Consider the following 22,035-nt stretch of genomic DNA (forward strand, 5'->3'; position numbering starts at 1 on the left):
TAGTTATTTTTTAATTAATCCTAAATAGATTCTTATACATCCTTAATTAATCGTTGGCATAAATTATTCTGGCCAACTTACCTAATTTTTTATATTTTACAAAAGGTAAAAGAGGCATATATTCAACCATAAAATGGGCATAGATTCAACCAAAAAAAGAGGCACATATTCCACACCACGTAACAAAAGGGTTGCGTTACCACATAACCCTTACCACATAACCCAATAGAAAAGGGATGAATGAGGAGTGGATTCCGTGAGAAAGGAATAATAGCCTTCCGCTTCCTTCACCTCTTACAACCTTACTCTCGTTTCACTTCTCCCTCTGCTCCCGTTCATTTCCCGCCGCCGCTCCTCTCTAGCTCCCTCCTCTCTCGCAGTCGCCCCCTCGCCGCGGGCTACAGGTGCTACTCATCCTCCGCGACGTCCTCGTCTCCCTCCGCCATGGCGGGCGGTGAATCGCAGGAAGTGGAGTGGCCGGCGAAGCGCGTCAGGGACACCTTCGTCAAGTTTTTCGAGGACAAGGGCCACATCTTCTGGACGTCTAGCCCCGTCGTTCCTCACAACGATCCCACTCTTTTATTCGCCAATGCTGGTTCGTCAATCCCGATTTCAATTCCGCTTTTATTAGTATTTATATTTTTTTGAGTTTAGTTGTTACTGGATTTTACTGTGGCGGAAAACGAATCAGACAGTTCAGTCCCGTCTTATATTTTTAGGGTTTTGTGCGAGTATTGTTTTATTCCATATATTTGTTCATTCGCTTGATTCAAGTTGATTGTCATGAGATCCTGATAATCGATTCGGGTAGTTCAATCCGTGCTGTGTTTTAGTTTCTTAATTTCCATGAAATTTTCTGGTTCGATTTCATAGAAAATTTGCCGGCACAGCTCTTGGTTCCGGTCAACTGCCCGGCCATCTCTTTAGCTCATGCTCATCTATTGTCAACGCTAGCAGTTTTTGATAAATGATGCCATTCCCGACTCAGGGAAGTGAAGCTCAATTTCTATTCATTAGTTCACCGCTGAGATGTAGAACTGGATCGTACATGGGGTCCAGAGATTTTCAATCTGGAATTATCTTATATATATATATATATATATATATATATATGTATTAATGCAACCCTTCTTACTTCTTAGTGATAAATTATTTGACAGACACGCACTATGGGACTCCATAAAATAAATTGTTTGAGACTTAGGACCTGAGTCGGGAAAAAGGGCGCAGTCACAGGTAGGAATTTGTTGATCAATGGTCCTGCTACCTCCATTTGCGCCCACTGAAGGGGGTGGGTTTTGGGCAAATATGTTGAATCTTTGGTTTACTTTTCCGGTAACCAGACAGTGTATATCTTTGTTAATTAGCTTGATTGTTTATGGAATCCCATGTTGTGTTTTAGTTTCTTTTAATTTCAGGGTTTTGTGCCATTATATTGAATATTTGATAGTTCTCCCACCCGCCAAATAGAGTATATATTTGTTGATAAGCTCGATTGTATTCATGTTTCGAATGAATAGGTATGAACCAGTTCAAGCCCATTTTTCTGGGGACAGCAGACCCAAACACTCAGTTGAGCAAGCTGACTCGAGCATGCAACACCCAGAAATGTATAAGAGCAGGCGGGAAGCACAACGATCTCGATGATGTAGGGAAAGACACTTACCACCACACCTTCTTTGAGATGCTCGGCAATTGGTCTTTCGGGGATTATTTCAAGAAAGAAGCCATTGGATGGGCTTGGGAGCTTCTCACAAAAGTAAGCAGATTTCACCCAATTTTAGTTCTTCACCACCAGTAACTATATTAGCGCTGATAATTTTACTATGACTCTTGACGTATTGATATGCAGGTTTATAAGCTGCCAGAAGATCGAATTTATGCCACCTATTTTGGTGGTGATGAGAAGGCTGGTCTTGCTCCTGATGATGAAGCTAGAGAGTTATGGCTTAAGTTTCTACCTGCCGGCCATGTACTACCATTTGGCAGTAAGGTATGCTATTCTTCAAATATATATATATATTTATTTTTTTTAATTTATAACAGTTTTTTAATGATTATTTATCAGGTTGAAATGACCTTATCTAATTGGTTTTATCATTGTTTTTGTTATTGTTTCTCTCTCCACCAAAATAGGATAATTTCTGGGAGATGGGCGATACGGGTCCTTGTGGTCCTTGCACAGAAATCCATTACGATAGAATAGGAAATCGTGATGCTGCATCATTAGTCAACAACGATGATCCTACCTGCATTGAAATTTGGAACCTTGTCTTTATTCAGGTATAACTTTGACATCATATCTTATGGATCTTTGTATATGGATTAGCATTTATTTTATATAGGTCCAGAAAATTGGCATTGAAAACTGGAATTGTGTTCTTAATGGTTTATATTTAATGGCACAACATCTAAAATTGCAATATAAGTGCCACATTATTTTATTTCTTTGCTTTCTGGTTTATTTTTTGGACAATTAATTTAGTGAACTGTATTTGTTCCTTGATTACTCCAACAGTTCAATAGGGAAAGTGATGGTTCTCTAAAACCGCTCCCTGCTAAGCATGTTGACACTGGGATGGGATTTGAAAGATTAACTTCTATACTTCAGAACAAGATGAGCAATTATGATACTGATGTGTTCATGCCCATCTTTGATGCTATCCAAAAGGTGGGATGTCAATTTCTTTTAGGGTCCTCTCAAAGCACAATACCTTTACTATCCAGAAAAGGGTGCAAACCCAACTACATAGAGTATATAGAGAGACACCTACACAGTAAAGAAAAAGAAAAAGAATCATATTCTGTTATTGACATTGCTTTCATGTCTCCAATATTTTTATAGGCAACAGGGGCTCCACCATATTCTGGGAAAGTTGGTGTGGATGATGTAGACAAAATTGACATGGCATACAGAGTTGTTGCAGATCATATTAGAACTCTTTCATTTTCCATTGCTGATGGGTCTCGTCCAGGTAGGCAGACGATAGTTAAACATACGCTACCTTCTACTCTACTGAAGTTGAGGCCATTGGTGTCTGCTTCCCACTGGGTAAACAGAACTCCATATATGGGACACGGTTGTGAGTTATTGGTTGTGGTCGGTCTACTTATTCATTACTTTGCTCATCGTCTTTTGGCTCTGTTTCATCGGCGGTGTTTGGCTCCATCTTATTTGTAGAGATATTGTAGTTTACACTGAAGGCTTATGCCTTGTAGTTTTTAAACGAGTTGGAAAGGGTATATTCTTTTTAGATAGTGACTAATCAGACTTCTAATGAGTGAGAAAATATGTCAAGATGCTCATATGTGCGCAAGTCTTCATATTTTTGAGAAAACTAAATAGTCGTCATATTTTTGGGAAAACTGTGATGCAGAGCTCTGGGTGTTCTCTTTTTTTTAGTTGGTAGTGATAGTTTATTGGCTACATCTTACATTAAGATATAATGTTTTTGAGTTGTTTAATACTTTCTTAACCTTTTTTGGTGGAGTAATTTTAAAAGTGTACCTTATGAGTTTCTACTTATGTCAGGCAATGACGGCCGCGAATATGTTCTGAGGCGCATTCTTCGTCGTGCTGTTCGGTATGGAAACGATGTACTAAAAGCTAAAGAAGGATTTTTCAATGGGTAAGAATGACAGACATACTGCAATTTGTGATTTGTAATTATATGGAATGTTGATATGATATTTGTGGAATCCAGGCTTGTAGACATTCTGGTGACAGTGATGGGTGATGTTTTTCCAGAGGTACAACAACATGAAGCACATATAAGGGAGGTAATCAAAGAGGAGGAAGATACTTTTGAGAAGACTTTACAGAAGGTATGAATGTACATTATGAATTTTTGTATAGGCATTTCTTTTCTTTGTTGCAAAGTTCAATATTTTGTGGTTCTTTTGATTGCATTAAAATGAATTTCCTATTCATGAGACGTTCTTTTCTTTTTTCGTTATATGTACACACTGAGTTGTAGAGAGATTTATGTTTTTTTTTTGTGTTTTTTTTTGGGGGGGGGGGGGGGGGGAGGGAGGGATGTTATGTGCAACTGAGTTGATTTGATGATTGATTTGTTTTCAGGGAATAGAAAGATTCAAGAAGGCTGCTCAGGATGTTCAAGGCAAAACATTTAGTGGGCAGGTTAGTATTTTCTGAATTTTGTTTTACTCTTTCACTTATTTTCGACCGGTGTCATATGTGTCAGTGCTGTGAGTATTATTCTCACAAAAGAGAGGGAGATGCTTTTCATTGTTCCAACCTTTCATTTAGCACCACTGGTTTCTGAAAATGCAGTCTTTTATAATATCTAGTTGGTAGAAAACTAATTTAACAACAGACGTGTCAACAAAACCAAGTCCTACACAAATATTTCTCTGTGCATCATAAATAGAAACTATAATATTCATGCTGAGAAAGAATATTCTTGACACCTGGTATCCAGTACCTGTACTTTGTTTAGTTTGACCTTACTTGAATGTAAGTTGAGCACAGATGCTGCTCGAGTTTGTTAGAACATGATCTTGACAATTAGCTAAATAACTTTTCTCGTAAAACAGACCATTAGCTAGAATAAGTGGGGATGAGTTGTGATGCTTCTTTACACATGTGGATACACCAACTTAAATTATTCTTCGTTGAACTGGATCATTTCCATTATCTATGGCTAGCAGACTAGGGATAGTGCTCATGTTTGAAGATTATCATTTTCCCTTACTGATTACCATGGTTTACTTTGTTCTTATTGTGACTGCAGGATGCTTTTGTTTTGTGGGACACATTTGGGTTTCCATTAGATTTGACTCAGGTACATAAGATCTATTGTTCTCTTGGATATTTATGTGTACATGACTTTGCTCACTGGTACTTTCTTCCAACAGTTGATGGCAGAGGAAAGGGGATTAATAGTTGATGTTGAGGGTTTCAATAATGCTATGGATGAGGCTCGAGAAAGATCAAGGAGTGCTCAAAATAAGGTACTATATCTTCTGCCATTTTCCCACTTTTGCTCATCCATATTCTAGTGTCAACTTCATATGTTGGCCAACCTTTTTCTCTTCATATGATGCTGGTTGTTTAAAAAAAAAAAATTTTAGATTTCGGGAACTAAGCGACAATAAAATTTATTTTCGTGCACCCTTTTCTTTCCGCACACCCCTGTTTATCTCTGCCTTTTGATTTTTATTTATTTATTTATCTAAAGGCTCAAAATAAAAAGGGGTTTATAGGGGTAGACAAATGGTTTGTGGAAATCTCTTCTCTTATAAATTAAATGGTATAGTAAGATACTGGAGTGGGGGTAGCAGAATTATGGGGTAGAGTAAGATACTGGGCAGCCCTCTGGGCATCAGTTTCAAATGAGTTCAAGGATTATTCTCTTTCTCATATAGTGTGGGATACGTTAGCAGCCGTAAAATGATTTGGTTGAGGTTATGTTACTTGTAATCAGATCTATTTGAGAGGTCTTAGCTAGCTTTGCTACATGGTGGATTTCTTATCCACTATTTTGTAATTCTTGTTTTTATTTTAATAAAGTGTCATCGTTTCTTCTAAAAAAAAAAAAAAAATAAATAAATGGTATAACAGAAATTTCATGTGGTAGCGCAGCGCACTCATGTTACCTTTTTTTCTTAAACTCTTTTAGCAATCTGGTGGTGCTATTGTTATGGATGCTGATGCTACTGCTACATTGCACAAGAGGGGGGTTGCTGCAACAGATGACAGCTTTAAATTTATTTGGAACCAGGTAGTTTTTTTTTTTTTTTTTTTTTTTTTTTTTGACATTTTGCATATTCTATATGTTTTTGCGGAATTATACTAAGATTGCCATGCAATGTTTATTCCTTGATATACAAAATTGTTTCCAAGAGTATTCTTATTAAAAAAAGTGTTTCCAAGAGTTGAAGCTCCATCATTCTTTACAAGGGATTAATGAATTTGTTGTTGATATTTGCATTTTTTTTTTCTCTACCAATACAGGACCATGAAAGTGTGGTAAAAGCAATTTATACTGGTTCTGAGTTTATTAATAGTGCTTCTGCTGGCAATGAAGTTGGTATAGTTTTGGAGTCTACAAATTTTTATGCTGAGCAAGGTGGTCAGGTATTATATAAATTGGTTACTTTGATCCATCATTTTACTATTAAAAGTCTTTGGATGTTACTTTTGTGTTGAATTGGCGGTATAATATAGTCTACTAAACTTACAAGGATGTTACTTCCATGCACAAGATCTCTCTCTCTCTCTCTCTCTCTCTCTCTCACAAACACCTCAGATCTTGTATGAAGACAAAATATCATCACAGGCTCCAATTAAGGAAACTGGAAACCAATCCTCTTACTGCTAGCTAATGGTCGAAAAAATAATCAAATTAAACTTTTTTGGCCTTTATTGTCGTGCATGCACATCCCCAGCGGCTTCATAATACAAGGAAACATGATGTACATGGATGCAAATTAAGACTCACTTTGAATACAAGGAGTCATTTAAGATTTGTAGGGTCCTTGGTTTTACTTTTCATTTTCATTCTGTAGCTTACACAATATATTCTTCTCATTTTCATTCTGTAGCTTACATAATATATTCTTCTTGATCAGGAGCACTATTTTGAACTAAGTTAGTGCTATATTATGTAAGTAGGATTTGAGTTCTAACAATTAGATCACATTGATTGAGATAGTTTTGATTCTTATTAATTGTTTTGTGCATAGTTTTGATTCTTATTAATGGTTTTGTGCATCTTGTTTAATTTGATGTGCTTGTAGATTTTTGATACTGGGTCACTTGAAGGATCCTCTCTCTCATTTCAAGTTTGCAATGTTCAAATTTATGGAGGTTTTGTTGTCCACATTGGCTCTTTTTCTGGAGAGGGTGGCAAACTCTTAGTCGGTGACAAAGTAATTTGTAAGGTGATTCTTCATTTCATTATTTGCTAATAGTTATGCATATGTGATTAGATATATATGTTTCTTTTTGTTTTAACTCATACTGGGTTCTCTGGTTCAGGTTGACTACAATAGGCGTAAACTCATTGCACCCAACCATACCTGCACGCACATGTTGAATTTTGCTCTGAGGGTATGTTCAAATGCCAACAGCCTAAAACCTGCCACCAGTTTTTTAATTTTATTTTCTTAACTGTTTTATCCATGTAGTTGCTGACATTCAGCATTTCTAGTGCAGGAAGTTCTTGGCAATCATGTCGACCAGAAGGGTTCTATTGTTCTTGCTGAGAAATTGAGATTTGATTTTTCACATGGTAAAGCTTTTCAAGTTAGTCCATTAAGTTAAGAGAATTAGGTGATGATCTGTGTCTATTGGATTTCTTAAAACTGCTAGTGGAACTTGAACAGGCAAGCCAGTAGATCCCGACAGTTTGAGAAGAATAGAATCAATTGTGAATGAGCAAATCACAGCTGAATTAGGTGTATTTGCTAAGGAGGTAGCCCTGGTTGATGCCAAGCGCATCAATGGTTTAAGGGCTGTATTTGGAGAGGTAATTTTCTGAATGTTAACATATTTAGTTAGACTTCTCGATGGCTATATTTTTGTCTTGCGTGATACATTTATTTTTGCTTTTAATAAAGGTATATCCTGACCCAGTAAGAGTGGTAGCTATTGGGCGAAAGGTTGAGGACCTTTTGGAATACCCTGAAAATGAGGAATGGTTATCAATTTCAGCAGAACTTTGTGGAGGTTAATGTCGTATCCTACTGATGTTTTGTTGGGGAATTTCCATTTTTTAACCTGACCTTTATCTTTTTCATACATCTAGGGACACATATATCAAATACACGTGAAGCAAAGGCCTTTGCTCTTTTATCTGAGGAGGGAATTGCTAAGGGAATACGGAGAATAACTGCTGTCACAAGTGAAATTGCTTTTCAGGCAATTGAATTGGCTCGGTCACTTGAGCAAGACGTACATGAAGCGTCCAAGGCTGAAGGAAGCTTGCTGGAGAAGGTTGTTTCTCTTGATCTTTCCCCAGAATCTTCATTGTTTGGATTCAGAAATGACAATTCAAGTATTTCTATAAACTAATGGAGTTATGCTTTCAAGTAAAGTTTGACCAGATAGTGTTCACGAGATCTTTAATATGAAACTAATCTTTTTTTTATTTATTTATTTTTTTTTTTTAGTAACATGTATCTGTTTTTTTTTTTTTTTTTTTCATTTAACAGAAAGTAGCTTCCCTAAAATCTCGTGTGGACTCGGCACCAATTCCAGCTGCTAAGAAAGCTGAAATCAGGGCCAAGATGGCTGTGCTTCAGGTATTTCAGTTAGTTAGGACAACACCTGCGTTTTTGTTTTTTTTTGTTTTACTGATTCAGTATTTTATATATGTGTACTTAACTGGAATAATTCTTGCTCCATCCAAACAGAACCAATTAAAGACAGCTCAGAAGTTGATTGCAGAGCAAAATATAAAGAATGCTGTCAAGGTTGCAACTGAGATGGCTGAAGTTGCTGCTTCGGATGGGAAAGCTTACTGTGTTTCCCAAGTTGATGTTGGTTTGGATGCAGCCGCAGTTCGTGAGGCTGTTTTGAAGATCACTGGGATGGTCAGTAGCACAATTTCACTTTCTCTTTGGTCTCTTGTGCGAACCAATAGGTGTCATAACATAACGGAGAAACCCATCACCATGGCATGAATTGAGCAATGCATGAATAGCAGTCATCATCATGAAATACTTTGGTTTTTTTTTTTTTTTTTGAGAAGAAACTATAACAGTTTATTAAAAAAGAAAAGTGTAATACACAGAAGTGGATAAGAAATCCACCAAGGACAGAACAAGAAAATCTCTCCAGAGGATCTGATAAGAAATACTTTGGTTATTATTCGCTATGATGTTGATCAATTGTCATTTTTCTTGTGAATTTGAGGAGAATAACTTGAGATCATGATGGTTCATGAGCAGGGAATGCCCGCCATGGTTTTCAGCACGGATGAGACCACAAATAAAGCTTTGGTGTGTGCTGGCGTACCAGGGGACAAGGGCACTCAGTTGGAGGTCTCAGAGTGGTTGACAGCAGCTATGGGTCCTTTGAATGGAAGATGCGGAAAAGGAAAAGGTGGCCTTGCCTCTGGCCAGGTTAGTGTTCATCGACTTATGTCTCAACGACTTTCTCCAATTTTTTTCCTTGCCAAGAGTCTGAATATGGTTTATGATTTTGTGCAAATCATATTACTTTTCGTGCTCAAGATTTAAGTTGGTTCGATTTCTTACTTTTTTCCCAAATTTTCAATTGAATTGTCAATATCAGGGAACAGATGCATCTCGTCTAAATGAGGCGATAGACCTTGCGACGAGTTTTGCACAGATGAAACTGAGATGAAGGATGACATGAAGCTCCATGGAAGCTTGGAAGAATTGGATAGAAATTACAAGAACTGCAATTAAATTTATAACATTGATATGAAAAATGTACTAACTGATTACATAGCTAGGTGTTGAATGAGAAGGTTAAAAAAAAAAAAAACTATGTTGAATTGCACGAATCTGACCTGAATGTCCCATTCAGTTTCCAGACAAAGGTCTAAAACCTAAAGCTGCAACGTTTGTATCCCTTTTTGCGACTCTCTCTCTCTCTCTCTCCCCTCATGTGGCGTGTTTGAGTGAGGGTAGGGTGGGGTTACGGGTAAAAGGGTAAACACCTTGTGGCACTTAAGTCTCTCGTGTAGACATTGTTTATGTGTACATCTCTCCCATCATTAAACCACATTAATGAGATATGAGATCTCCTCCATGTAAGGATTTCGTTCTTTTGGTTGAGAAAGTTGATGGAATGCTTTTTGGTATTTGCGAATTCCACGTAATAGAGAAAATAATTGTAGTAGGCGAGATTTTAATATAGGAGGGGAGACGAGTCTCTCTCCTCTTTTTCTCATCCTCTTTTTCTCTTCTTTCACACTTTGTTTTTTTGTCTTGTTGTTTTTATTAAAAAATTAATATAAGATGTTGACGTGACGTAATCGTAACCGTTCAAGTAAGAGGAAAGGGAAAAGAAGAGATTAGGAGGGGAGAGAATCCTCTTCTTTTAATATAAGGACTTTTGAATAGAATGTTAATGGCAATCTGTCAAAAGTGACTATCCATGGACTCTCTGCCAAAGAGTGCATGAAGATTCTTACTTTTGAAAAAGAAGTCAAATTGTCAAGTGACGTATAGTTAGATTTCCTACCATTTCTCAATATTTATACTATGAGGTGGGGTTTTTTTTTTTTTTTTTTTAACTAACGATATTATCTATAACAAGGGAAATAATGTGACCTTAATCTTACAATGAACTAGTAATAACGTAATTTAAATTCGTCTTTTACGATAATCGAACTTAAGTGGAACTATGAGGTGGTTTATAGAAAAGTTAGAATTTTGGTTGTAACAAAATAAAAGAACATTCCCCTGACATTTGACCTTGCGCTTTTTAAGTCCTTAATTGACAGAAGTGTCCCCTCTGGTGTCCACTTTTGCCCATCTCATAATTCCCGAGTTGGAGCTCCAGGAGGCAGCAGGAGGCAGCGGTGCTCTTACTCCGTTAATTACCATTTATTTTATTTTATTTTATTTCAAATTGATATTGATAGTTAGGCATCTCCAATCGACTTGGCCAAAAGGTTATAGGGCTAAAAATAATTAAGAATTACACTACAATTGTCTCCAACTGAGTGTTAGACCAAAGAGCTTGTGGGCCCCACCGAGCCCAAAACCCCAAATCAGGCTAGCGGGGTGGCCGTTTCCAACCTAGCCCTCCCCTCCAACGCCAGAATGTCAAGCTTGACATTTTGTCAACTCTCCAACTCCAAAATGGTCAAGCTTGACATTTTACCAACTCTCCAACCGCTGACGCAAGAATGTCAAGCTTGACATTTTACCAACCCTCCAGCTCCAGAATGTTAAACTTGACATTTTGCCAGCCTTCTAGCTCAGCCCATTTGAATGCCAACAGCTATTTAGAGTCAGCATGACGCCATCTAGCAACGGCTAGCTAAAGTTATGCTGCTGTCAAATTATCGTTGGAATTTTTTTTTTTTTGGACAAATTAAAAAAAAAAATCTATTTTTTCCCTATAAATACACACACAATTCTTACAACATTGAAAGCTAAAGATAAGAAGTGTTACGTAGATAAGAATCCTATCTAAAATTTGCACAACCAATTCTTGACACGTGGCACTGGAAATCTTATCCGAAAAATGAGTAAGATTACATAAAAATAAGAAATATGGAGAGTTACTCACTTTAGCGATACGTGTCACTTGAAATCCTATTAAAAAAATTATTGAGATTATATAAAGATAAGAAATTCAGATGCTTATTATTTTGGTAACAAATGACACTCAAAATATGTTCGAAAATCTTATTTTAATATGGTAGTTTAATTTAATTAACTATATTAATTTAATTAAAATAATAAATTATGTTTGGCCTATGCCCTTTCGGTTGGAGATGGTTTTTTGTCAAAATGTTATGTTTGACCTATGATCGTTTGTTCCCTCAGTTTGAGATTATATAAAATATAACCTCGTATTGTTCATTAAAATATAATTTATTACATAACTATATGGCAAAAGGAAGCCTTTTGGCCCTTGTTCTGTTGGAGACGGCCTGATGATCATGTCATGCTACCACCACCTTAATCCTAATTCCTAATGATCATGTCATGCTGACACCCTCACTCCCTCCGTACATTCTCTCTCTCTACGTGTCGGAGCTTTGCTCCCTCCCCTCCCTTCCTAGAATTCCGGCAGTCTCTCCATTAATAATTCCAATTCCAATTCTGTCCCTCGCTGTAGCTTTACTTGTTCTGATGAACCATCATCTTCTCTAGGGTTTCTCATCGGTAAGCCGTTTCCGCAGAGATGTCTCGGCAAGCGGCGTCGCCTCACTTCCACAAATCCAAGACGCTCGATAACAAATACGTAAGAAAATTCATAGATAGATCAATTCTCCAGTTCACAGTTTCTTCCGTAGCAATGTGTAATTTGAGTTTGGCTGCTTAGAAATGTGGCTGAATGAAGACATTGGGATTAGAATGTGGATATGTATGTATGTCGGTTTTGTTCTTTCTCCGCAGTAATTGGTAACTAAATTGAGGGTTAGGGTTTTTGTTTATCAATAGTGTCTGTCTTTCGTTCCCTGCATTTTCCTAACTGAGCGTTTCGAGTCGAACTGTTTAGAGGTTACAAATTTTGTGGTTTTCAGCTTCATGGTTTGTTTGTTTTCACTGACACTCCCCTCCATTTTGGCTTCTGAGAAACTGGAATGCTTTATTCCTTTAATTCTTAGTCTGGCACTGGCAGAAAAGATGTCCAACAAGTCCTCTTTCGAAAAAAAAAGGATAAATTCGTCAACGTCTAGATATGGTGTTAGGATATCAGGCAAATCTATTCATTTTATTCGTGTTTTGAATTTATGTGAATATTTTTGGTGTAGATGCTTGGAGATGAGATTGGAAAGGGAGCGTACGGTCGAGTTTACAAGGGTTTGGATTTGGAGAATGGGGACTTTGTCGCTATTAAACAAGTTTCTTTGGAGAATATTGCCCAGGAGGATCTCAACGTTATAATGGTTGGACAGCTTTCCTTTGTGTAGCAGTTGTTACATGTTCTTACAAATAACTATGGAGGAAATAGAAATGAAATATCACATTTTTTTTTATTAGTTCTATGTCAATTAATTGTATATATGGATGTATGTGTGTTTATGTAGATATGGCTCATCTTGAAGGCCATTTGAGAGGATTTAAAATTTTATTATTTTGCAAATTCGTAAAAATCAAAATTATAATTTCTTTGGCTCACTGGGTGCTGTTTTTCTTTTGATTGTTTCTCTGGTCGTACAATGCGGGTGAATTTTTAGCAAGAGATTGATTTACTCAAGGTACATTTTCTTTCTTTTTTGTCGTCTTTGCTTTTCTGATGTCAGTTATTTACCTTAAGCTGAACTCTTTTTTTACTATTACTTGTGCCCCATTGTTGCATGTTAGCACCTGTTGCAGATCTACTTTCTGAGAATTCTATGTACTTGCAACTCTAGCCTATAGCTGTCCCTCTTATTTTACAAATTTATCCTTCTGTCAGAATCCTGTAAAACAATAGTAGTCAATTCTAGTTTTCGGCAGGTTTTCTTCTTGTTGATTAAAGTTTTAGCAAAAGCTGATTGACATTTTGGCCCCTGTCAACACGTTCCACTGTGTACAGTGGTTTGATGCATTTCTTCTGAAATGCTGTTGCTGAGTTGTCCTTTGCTAACCTGCTAACACCAGACATTCTGAATGCCTTTGGAATGAGATGCATGCTGAGTGCAATGCTTAGGGAATTAATTTCACTTTTGCAGAATTTAAATCACAAAAACATTGTGAAGTACCTTGGATCCTTAAAGACAAAGACTCATCTTCACATAATCCTAGAGTAAGTGAGCTTGTAATTTTTCCCCAATATTTCATGTGGAAACTCTGTTGAGAAAACTGTGTGATGTTTGATTGCTATACTTGTAGATATGTGGAGAATGGCTCACTTGCAAACATTATCAAGCCAAACAAATTTGGACCTTTCCCAGAATCATTGGTAGCTGTGTACATTGCTCAGGTTCCGTAATATCCTTGCAATTTGTTATTTGTATGTGTAGGCGCGTGCAAGTTAGATATTTGGACTTGATATTCGTTATGATGCAGGTTCTGGAGGGGTTAGTATATTTACATGAACAGGGCGTAATCCATCGGGATATCAAGGGTGCAAATATATTGACAACTAAAGAGGTGACTTACAAGTGTATTTCTCCTTTTTAACTAGACGAGTTTTCATAGATGGTTACCATCATGTTCTTGTAAAGTATTTGTTCCATCGGGTTATCAAGGGTGCACAGATATTGATCTACCATCTGTTGCTTGTGTACCTTTTCCTTTTTAGTAATAACTTATTGTATTTCTTGATCAGTATGAGGCATCCTTTTCAGGGACTTGTGAAACTAGCTGATTTTGGTGTTGCGACAAAACTGACTGAGGCGGATGCTAATACACATTCAGTTGTTGGAACACCATATTGGATGGCCCCAGAGGTATTATTTTTTTTTCTTTTCCTTTTTTTTCCCCTTCTTTTTTGATGTTGAGAAGAAAGATACTTGTACAGGCAATTCCTCCTGCCATATGGAAATTTCCACATTTGTGCACCTCCTGGAACCACATAAAGTGCACCCTTTTCTCTAGCTCTGTTAGGCCCATACACTCCAAACAACCACCACTCTTACCGTTATTCCCTGAAATAACTTTTTTGTTGAAACAGAGCCAACTGTATACAATCACACCTGGAGGCATTTCATAGTTGCTAATTATTATACTAATTAACCAAAATAATAATCGAAGAAGGTCTGCCTTTAGGATATGGGAGCAAGAGGAACTCAGTATTTGTTTTGTTAAAATTAACATGATCATGCATGCCAGGGCACGAATGCAAGCAGGCAAATGAAATTGTTTTTTGCATGACACGCACTGTGTGCCGGAAAAAAATAATGATTTTGATCCAGTAATGAAGATGTGAATGAGAGGCCCTAATTTGATGGAATTGAACTGTGTTTTAGGTGATTGAAATGTCGGGGGTTTGTGCTGCTTCAGACATTTGGAGTGTTGGGTGCACTGTTATTGAACTTCTTACATGCTTACCTCCTTACTATGATCTACAGCCTATGCCAGCACTATTTCGTATTGTTCAGGTGTGTTTAACTTTCATTTATTCGCTAATTTGCTCCATTTGTTTGGCATACTCTCTTTTGAGGGGTAGCAAAGGTGCATTACTGCTGATTTTGAAGTGGTCATTCACTGTCTAGTACCCCTCAAAATTGTGTCAGCTTGCAGTTTGAAGCTGTTTTCTTGCCCCCCTCCCTTTATTCTTGTCATGTATAAACAATTCCCAATAATGCTAGTTTTCTTAACATTGAGTGGCAGCGTCGACAGTTTTGTTCTTTTTTTCGTTTCCCTTTGCCTTTCAATTCTTTCAGGATGAGCATCCTCCCATACCTGACAGCCTATCTCCGGACATTACTGATTTTCTGGGTCAGTGCTTTAAGAAGGTGAGGCAGAGATATTCTTGCTTACTACTCCATTGTTCTTTTCTGAGCTTCATAAGTATTTTAAGTCCACAGATAGATGGTCAAGTTTCATGGAATTTAGATTTACAATTTCTTACCTTGTTATCATTGTCTTCTGTCTTGTATTACGCATTATTTGGATCATAAAAAATAATGAGTTGATTTCAGGTAAACAAACTTATATCCTTGTCCAGCCTTGCATTACATATAAAAAAAGTATAAGAAATTTATTAGGTGTTTCACAGGGAGATTATTTCGGGTTAACTTGTTGCCCTAATTCTTAGCCTAGATGGAATCTTTCGTTAACTAAAGTGGGTTAGTTGTAACTTAATTATATTCATCTATAACATTTTTGTTTCCCATCTAGGATGCTAGGCATCGGCCGGATGCAAAGACATTGCTTTCTCACCCTTGGATACAAAACTGCCGGCGAGCTTTGCAATCTTCAATTCGTCATAGTGGAACTCTAAGGTTGGTGTATAAAGTTCATCTGCGCGGTTTTTTTTCTGGGGCTGTCTTGGCTTCTTTTGTAGTATTTTTCACTAGATGTTTTTTTATTAGAGCTTTTAGCTTATTCGGATTGTTGTTTGGTAATTCATTTTAAAAAACCCAGTTATTTTGCAGAAAAGATGCTTCAATAGATGCAGAAATTTCCAATGGAGATAATCAGGGCTCTAGTGGACGTCCTTCTGCAGAGAAAGTTGAAGTAGCTGCTTCAACCATTAAAGCAGTGAGAGTCCTTGCCTTTTCGCAAACTACAGGCTTAATTTTTCGGTAGAGAAGCTCTTTAATTTAAGCTTTTGAGTTTTCTTGTATTACCAGTGACTTGGCTCTTTTTGAACTTCAGGACTCTAGGAAAGAATTATTATCAACTGAGGTTTCTGATAGGGGAAAATCTGATGATGACCCTACTTCAGATGTAAAATCTGTTGAGGAGAAGACGGATAATTTAGAAGATGATCTGACAGATCAATTTCCCACATTAGCTATCCATGAAAAGTCATCTTTGCAAAATGGTTCTGGCATAATATCTTTTAAGGAATTGGCTGCCTCTGAGCCAACTGAGCTTGACGAGCCACCACATACTAGCAACCATGATGCAGTGCTGGTGAATGGTGAGGTCAGATCTCCTGAATTAACGACAAAAAATGTAAGTGCCAAACAAGGAGGAAAAGGTGTTGGTTATAGAGCATTCGGTTTCGGAACAAGAAATCAGGATGGTAGTTTTCAAAAGGTGAGATTGCAGTAATTGATGTTGATTTTTGTCAAACTACTTGCTGGTCATATTGTGCGTGGTGTTGGTTTGGTGTTATCTATTTTGGGTAATATTTATTGTTGTCACATTTTGAATTCCTATGTAGAGATTGTTCCTACTTTACCTTCAATCTCTCATATTTCTTAATCCTAGATTTGTGTCTGTCATTTTGAAGGCTGCCAAGATGCCAGTTTCTTTGGGAGGTAATGAACTCAGTAAATTTAGTGATACTCCAGGAGATGCTTCCTTGGATGATCTGTTTCATCCATTGGATAAGCATCCAGAGGATAGGGCAACTGAGGCTTCGACATCTGCATCTATGTCACATTCAAACCAAGGCAATACACCTGGGAATGATGCTGGGAAAGGTGACCTGGCTACAAAGTTGAGAGCTACAATTGCTCAAAAACAAATGGAGAGTGAAATGGGTCAGGCTAACGGCAGTGGTGGCAACCTGTTACAGCTTATGATGGGTGTTCTCAAAGATGATGTGATTGATATTGGTGGTTTGGTATGTGTCAAATGTTGAGTCCTTTTTTTAATTTGTTGACTCGTCATCTCTGACACCTTTTACTATATATGTTTCTGTGTATTAGGTTTTCGACGAAAAGATGCCTGGAGAAAACCTATTTCCTCTACAGGTATTCACATTTCTTTTGTGGTTTTCTCCCGCAGATTTAAGGATCTGTGATCATTTTTCTTTTTCATATATGGAGTGCATTAAATTCTAACTATCTACAAGTCTCTGAAGAATTTATGACTATAAATCTGCACCTCCAAGGTTAACAATTGCAGATTGTTTTATGAGTCTCAATTTTTTTGGGATAAGAAACAGGAATGTATGAAAGATACAGTAACTTTATTATCACTCTCAAATGAGTGACACTGGTGCAGTGTTGTGCCATAAAGTATCTCCTGCACAAATTGTAAAGCAGAAGCATCACACCAATCCTATATGTATTTGTCTGCCTTTTTTTGACGTGGAAATAATTTCTGCTATTTCTTGTTTGGTAGGCTGTTGAGTTCAGCCGGTTGGTTGGGTCATTGAGGCCAGATGAAACAGAAGATGTTATTGTCTCTGCCTGTCAGAAACTCATTGCTATCTTCCATCAGCGCCCAGAGCAGAAAATTGTTTTTGTTACACAGCATGGTTTGATCCCTCTAATGGAATTGCTTGAAGTACCTAAAACTCGCGTATGTGGATCCTTTTTTTACCTCTCTGGTCATGTTTATGAGAAATACAAAAGATGGATGCCCACTTTTCAATTAGCTTTATGATAGCTGTATGTGATTGTTGTTTCCCACTTTTACAGGTTATATGTTCTGTGCTTCAAATTATAAATCAGATAATCAAAGATAATACTGATTTCCAAGAAAATGCTTGTCTTGTGGGTCTGGTGAGTTGTAATGCATTCAGGTTTTTATGTTTTGTTATTCTGCAGTTGCATCTTGCTTGTCTCTGACCATGGCAGTAGGACTGATATTGGCAGCACTGAAAAGTGAATCAGTTTTCTATACAAGCACACACATCCTTGTTTGTTTATTCCCTCTATCGTGGTCTTTTGTCTCTATCTGAGAGTTGTATGGTCTAGACATTCGTGTTAGGTATTAGTTATGCAGCTTTAATTCTTATTGCTAACTTATACGACAGATCCCAGTGATAATGAGCTTTGCGGTTCCTAATCATTCCCGGGAAATTCGTATGGAAGCAGCTTATTTCTTACAGCAGCTTTGTCAGTCAAGGTTATGTTCCCTTCTGTAGTTAGTCATAGTTTTCTTCCATAATTATTCACCAGAAAATCGAGCTTGAGGTTGACATTGAGGATTTTTTTGTGCAGCGCGCTGACATTGCAAATGTTCATAGCTTGCCGTGGAATACCTGTTTTGGTGGGCTTTTTAGAGGCTGACTATGCAAAATTCAGGTTGGTACTTAGTGGGTTTCCCTGTTTGTTACTGTTAATTTTTTAGGTCAATTTCGATAGTTTACAAACAATGACACAAGTACTTTGAAGTAACCTAATAAAAAATTAGCTAACTTTCTGTGGCCTCCCTCTTTTGTGGGGTGGGGTGGTTATTCTCATGGAAGTAATGCCACAGAGGACATTTTTAATTGTTTGAAACATGAACTCCTTATTAGAAGTAGTCAGACCATTTGGCTGTGAGGATTGCTTGTGACTGAATAACAAATGTATTCTGTTTTCAACCTTATTATGGATAGTTTAGAATACTTCTGTCAAATTTTTATTAGACTTCTTTCTATCCAGGGAAATGGTTCATCTAGCAATTGATGGTATGTGGCAAGTCTTTAAGCTTCAGCGGTCAACTCCTAGAAATGATTTTTGTCGCATAGCCGCAAAGAATGGAATACTGCTGAGGCTCATTAACACCCTTCATAGCTTGAATGAGGCAACCCGCCTAGCTTCCGTATCCGCTGGGGGTGGATTTCCACTAGAAGGTTCAGCTCAGCGCCCACGGTCTGGTTCATTAGATTCTGGTCATCCGATTTTTTCTCAGAGTGACACACCGCTTCCTACAACTGATCAACATGATCCCTCCAAGGTTAGACATGGAATGATTGATTTTCATTTGTCAGCTGGAACAGCAGAACCTGCACGTGCTTCAACTTCAAACTCTCAAAGATCAGATGCTGATCAATCAGATCCAAGATATCTTCATCTAGATACTGATAGAGCTCAATCTAGCAATGTAGTAGTGGAAGCTTCAGTTCCTTCTAAATTGACAGACTCATCATCAGTAGACAAAGTAGTAAATATTACAACCAAGGAACCTTCAACTACCTCTCGAGATCTAGACCTCAGGCAGCAGCGACCCGCTAATTCTTCTAGTAGGGCATCCACAGATAGACCTCCAAAAATGATGGAAGGTACATCGAACGGGTTTTCAACAACAGTAACTACTCAACAGGAGCAAGTTCGTCCCCTTCTTAGCTTGTTAGATAAAGAACCTCCTTCCAGACGCTTTTCTGGTCAGCTCGAGTATGTACGCCACCTGCCAGGTTTGGAGAGACATGAAAGTATATTGCCCCTTTTACATGCTTCTAATGAAAAGAAGACAAACGGAGAATTAGATTTCCTGATGGCCGAATTTGCCGGTAACAGTCTTTATCTAATTAGTCGTTAACTTTATAACCTGTAAACAAGTCTGTCATTAGGAATCTTTAAGTTTTATAATCTGTGAACTATATAGAGACCGCCTCTATTCGTGTTAGGATCTAATGAATCAAACACAAGTTTTTCTCCCACTCCTATTGAACACATAAGTACCAAAAATCAATTTTGATTGCTTTCTTTTTCCATAATGTTTTTTACTTACTTGTAGCCTTGGAAATTAGGTGGGCCTATTTCATCTGTTTCCATGTATAACTGATTTCTTCATTATTTTGCAGACGTCTCTCAACGTGGTAGAGAAAATGGGAATGTTGATTCCACTGCTAGAGTTTCTCATAAAACGATAAATAAAGAGATGGGAACACTAGCTTCTATCAAAGGAGCTGCTTCCACCTCTGGCATAGCATCTCAGACAACATCAGGAGTACTTTCTGGTTCTGGAGTTCTAAATGCCAGACCAGGCAGTGCAACATCATCAGGTTTACTTTCCCACATGGTTTTAACATTGAATGCAGATGTTGCGAGGGAATACCTAGAAAAGGTGGCTGATCTTCTGCTTGAGTTTGCACAGGCAGATACTACTGTAAAGTCATACATGTGTAGCCAAAGTTTGCTCAGCCGTCTCTTCAAGATGTTCAATAGGGTGGAGCCCCCTATTCTTTTGAAGGTACTTTAAAAAATCTCCATTAATCCAACTCATCATTGATTTATGTTATTGTAACCTTGATAATGTTGGTGCTCTCTGCTCTGTCATTGTACAGATACTGAAGTGTGTAAACCATTTGTCAACTGATCCAAACTGCTTAGAGAATCTTCAGCGGGCAGAAGCAATTAAATATTTGATTCCAAATCTTGAACTAAAAGAAGGAGCTCTTGTATCTCAAATACATCATGAGGTGGGCAATCTATCTTATTTCTAACGTTAACATTGGATTGTTGGCTAATAAGCTGTGCATCTTATTGTCGTCGTTGTTTTAAACAAAAAATATGTGACCCCCTTCTGTCCTTAAATGTGGAGTATTTTAGTCTGTACGGATATTAACTCTACATAGAATGTTGATGATAAGAAAGGAAACTTCTTAACATAAAATGACTGAGTTCTAACTGCGTCGTTCTCATATTATTTTTAGGTACTCAATGCTCTGTTCAATCTGTGCAAGATTAACAAGAGAAGACAGGAACAAGCAGCTGAGATTGGAATAATTCCACACTTAATGCACTTTATTGAGTCTAATTCTCCTTTGAAACAATATGCGTTGCCTTTACTGTGTGATATGGCTCATGCATCACGTAATTCAAGGGAGCAACTAAGGGCTCATGGTGGGTTGGATGTTTACTTAAGCCTTCTCGAGAATGAACTTTGGTCTGTGACTGCATTGGATTCGATTGCTGTGTGCTTGGCTCATGACAATGACAACTGGAAGGTGGAACAAGCATTATTGAAAAAGGATGCAGTTCAGAAATTGGTGAAATTTTTCCAGTGCTGTCCAGAACAGTATTTCGTGCACATATTGGAGCCATTTTTGAAAATTATCACGTATGCAATTACATATCTAGTCTATTTACTTAAAATTGATTACTGTCTTTTTAACCTTCTGCATATAAACGTATTGATTGATTATAATTGGCAGTTGAAATTTTACCCTTTTTTGTGTCTGTCTGGAAGATTTCATTATCTTTAGGTTTACAGAACTCCCCTTTTTCCTTTGTGGACATAACAACTGCTTCTCTTTCTTTTGCAGGAAATCATCGCGAATTAATACAACGTTAGCTGTTAATGGTTTGACACCACTGCTTATCACAAGACTGGACCATCAGGATGCTATTGCCCGTCTAAATCTTCTTAAACTGATAAAGGTTTGGGAATCATTTACTACTCTGGAAGCTATTAATTTGCTTCCGATTGTTAATGTTATTATAAATCTGACTGGCAGGCTGTTTATGAGCACCACCCGCGGCCAAAGCAATTGATTGTGGAGAATGATCTGCCTCAGAAGCTTCAAAATCTAATAGAAGAACGCAGAGATGGGCAACGAGTGGGTGGCCAAGTGTTGGTAAAACAAATGGCTACTTCGCTGCTTAAAGCACTACATATTAACACCGTCTTGTAGATTCAGCCAGGCTCCGCTCTATTTCTTTTTTGACATTGTAGATTTGATTCTTTAGGGAAAGTGTATTTATGGGTTTTTTTTCGGTTTCTATGTTTTAGTTTCATCTTATTGTGTTTGGTGAGGGAGGGTGGCCATTGAGCTCCTTTGATTGGCGTTATTTGTTTGGTTTACATATAAAAGTTGTCCATGTTTTGTTTTCCTTTTTCTTCAACCCCCTTTGTTTGTACAAACATTTCAGAGGTGTTTTGATCACTTGAATATTGTGATATTTTGCTTACTGATATTCGCCTATGGACACATTAAAATTCGGTCATTCAGAATATGGGCAAATTGCAGCTCATCCCGAGAGTTTTTTTCGGAATTTCGGTATACTATTAGTGCATCCTTCCCGGTGGTTCAAGCTGTCACAGTGAATCAAACCGTTGAAGCGAAAAGTAGTTGCCCCGTCCGCCCTGACCTGT

At 37.6% G+C, this 22,035-nt stretch overlaps 2 protein-coding genes across 4 annotated transcripts; both read left to right on the forward strand.

The window, feature by feature from the left end:
• Positions 1 to 158: 158 nt before the first annotated feature.
• On the forward strand, positions 159 to 9,797 carry LOC137737034 (alanine--tRNA ligase). Its single transcript, XM_068476383.2, has 23 exons — positions 159 to 595; positions 1,521 to 1,759; positions 1,853 to 1,993; positions 2,137 to 2,283; positions 2,519 to 2,671; positions 2,846 to 2,975; positions 3,533 to 3,629; positions 3,705 to 3,825; positions 4,082 to 4,141; positions 4,755 to 4,805; positions 4,879 to 4,974; positions 5,643 to 5,744; positions 5,978 to 6,100; positions 6,763 to 6,906; positions 7,004 to 7,075; positions 7,181 to 7,256; positions 7,351 to 7,493; positions 7,585 to 7,693; positions 7,773 to 7,960; positions 8,179 to 8,268; positions 8,380 to 8,559; positions 8,917 to 9,090; positions 9,263 to 9,797. Exons 1-23 carry the CDS (start codon positions 241 to 243, stop codon positions 9,332 to 9,334), a joined length of 3,063 nt encoding a protein of 1,020 aa, XP_068332484.2. The 5' UTR covers positions 159 to 240; the 3' UTR covers positions 9,335 to 9,797.
• Positions 9,798 to 11,539: 1,742 nt separating this feature from the next.
• Positions 11,540 to 21,851, forward strand: LOC137738462 (MAP3K epsilon protein kinase 1-like). 3 transcript variants are annotated; one of them, XM_068478092.2, is made up of 24 exons: positions 11,659 to 11,917; positions 12,432 to 12,566; positions 12,858 to 12,878; positions 13,335 to 13,408; positions 13,495 to 13,585; positions 13,672 to 13,755; positions 13,953 to 14,054; positions 14,574 to 14,705; positions 14,991 to 15,062; positions 15,448 to 15,551; positions 15,705 to 15,810; positions 15,928 to 16,314; positions 16,511 to 16,846; positions 16,932 to 16,976; positions 17,350 to 17,529; positions 17,649 to 17,732; positions 17,987 to 18,078; positions 18,174 to 18,257; positions 18,600 to 19,447; positions 19,742 to 20,130; positions 20,225 to 20,359; positions 20,594 to 21,000; positions 21,206 to 21,320; positions 21,398 to 21,851. In XM_068478092.2, the coding sequence occupies exons 1-24, from the start codon at positions 11,858 to 11,860 to the stop codon at positions 21,572 to 21,574; spliced, it is 4,260 nt and encodes a 1,419-aa protein (XP_068334193.2). In that variant the 5' UTR covers positions 11,659 to 11,857; the 3' UTR covers positions 21,575 to 21,851. The 3 variants fall into 3 exon arrangements, with proteins under 3 accessions (XP_088539239.1, XP_068334193.2, XP_088539238.1); XM_088683113.1 differs by lacking the exon at positions 12,858 to 12,878 and having other exon boundaries at positions 11,540 to 11,917; positions 13,313 to 13,408; XM_088683112.1 differs by lacking the exon at positions 12,858 to 12,878.
• The last annotated feature ends 184 nt before the right edge of the window (positions 21,852 to 22,035 follow it).

Source organism: Pyrus communis, chromosome 13 (genome assembly GCF_041283825.1).
Source record: "Pyrus communis isolate YQ-2024b chromosome 13, ASM4128382v1, whole genome shotgun sequence".
NCBI classification, from domain to species: domain Eukaryota; kingdom Viridiplantae; phylum Streptophyta; class Magnoliopsida; order Rosales; family Rosaceae; genus Pyrus; species Pyrus communis.

Bases quoted from the DNA above. Each gene is read 5' to 3' on its own strand.
- LOC137737034 (XM_068476383.2), top strand. From the start codon at position 241: ATGAGGAGTGGATTCCGTGAGAAAGGAATAATAGCCTTCCGCTTCCTT. The intron at 2,672-2,845 runs GTGGGATGTCAA...ATATTTTTATAG, and splicing joins TCTTTGATGCTATCCAAAAG to GCAACAGGGGCTCCACCATA. The intron at 2,976-3,532 runs GTAGGCAGACGA...TACTTATGTCAG, and splicing joins TGCTGATGGGTCTCGTCCAG to GCAATGACGGCCGCGAATAT.
- LOC137738462 (XM_068478092.2), top strand. From the start codon at position 11,858: ATGTCTCGGCAAGCGGCGTCGCCTCACTTCCACAAATCCAAGACGCTC. The intron at 12,567-12,857 runs GTTGGACAGCTT...GTGAATTTTTAG, and splicing joins AGGATCTCAACGTTATAATG to CAAGAGATTGATTTACTCAA. The intron at 14,055-14,573 runs GTATTATTTTTT...ACTGTGTTTTAG, and splicing joins CATATTGGATGGCCCCAGAG to GTGATTGAAATGTCGGGGGT.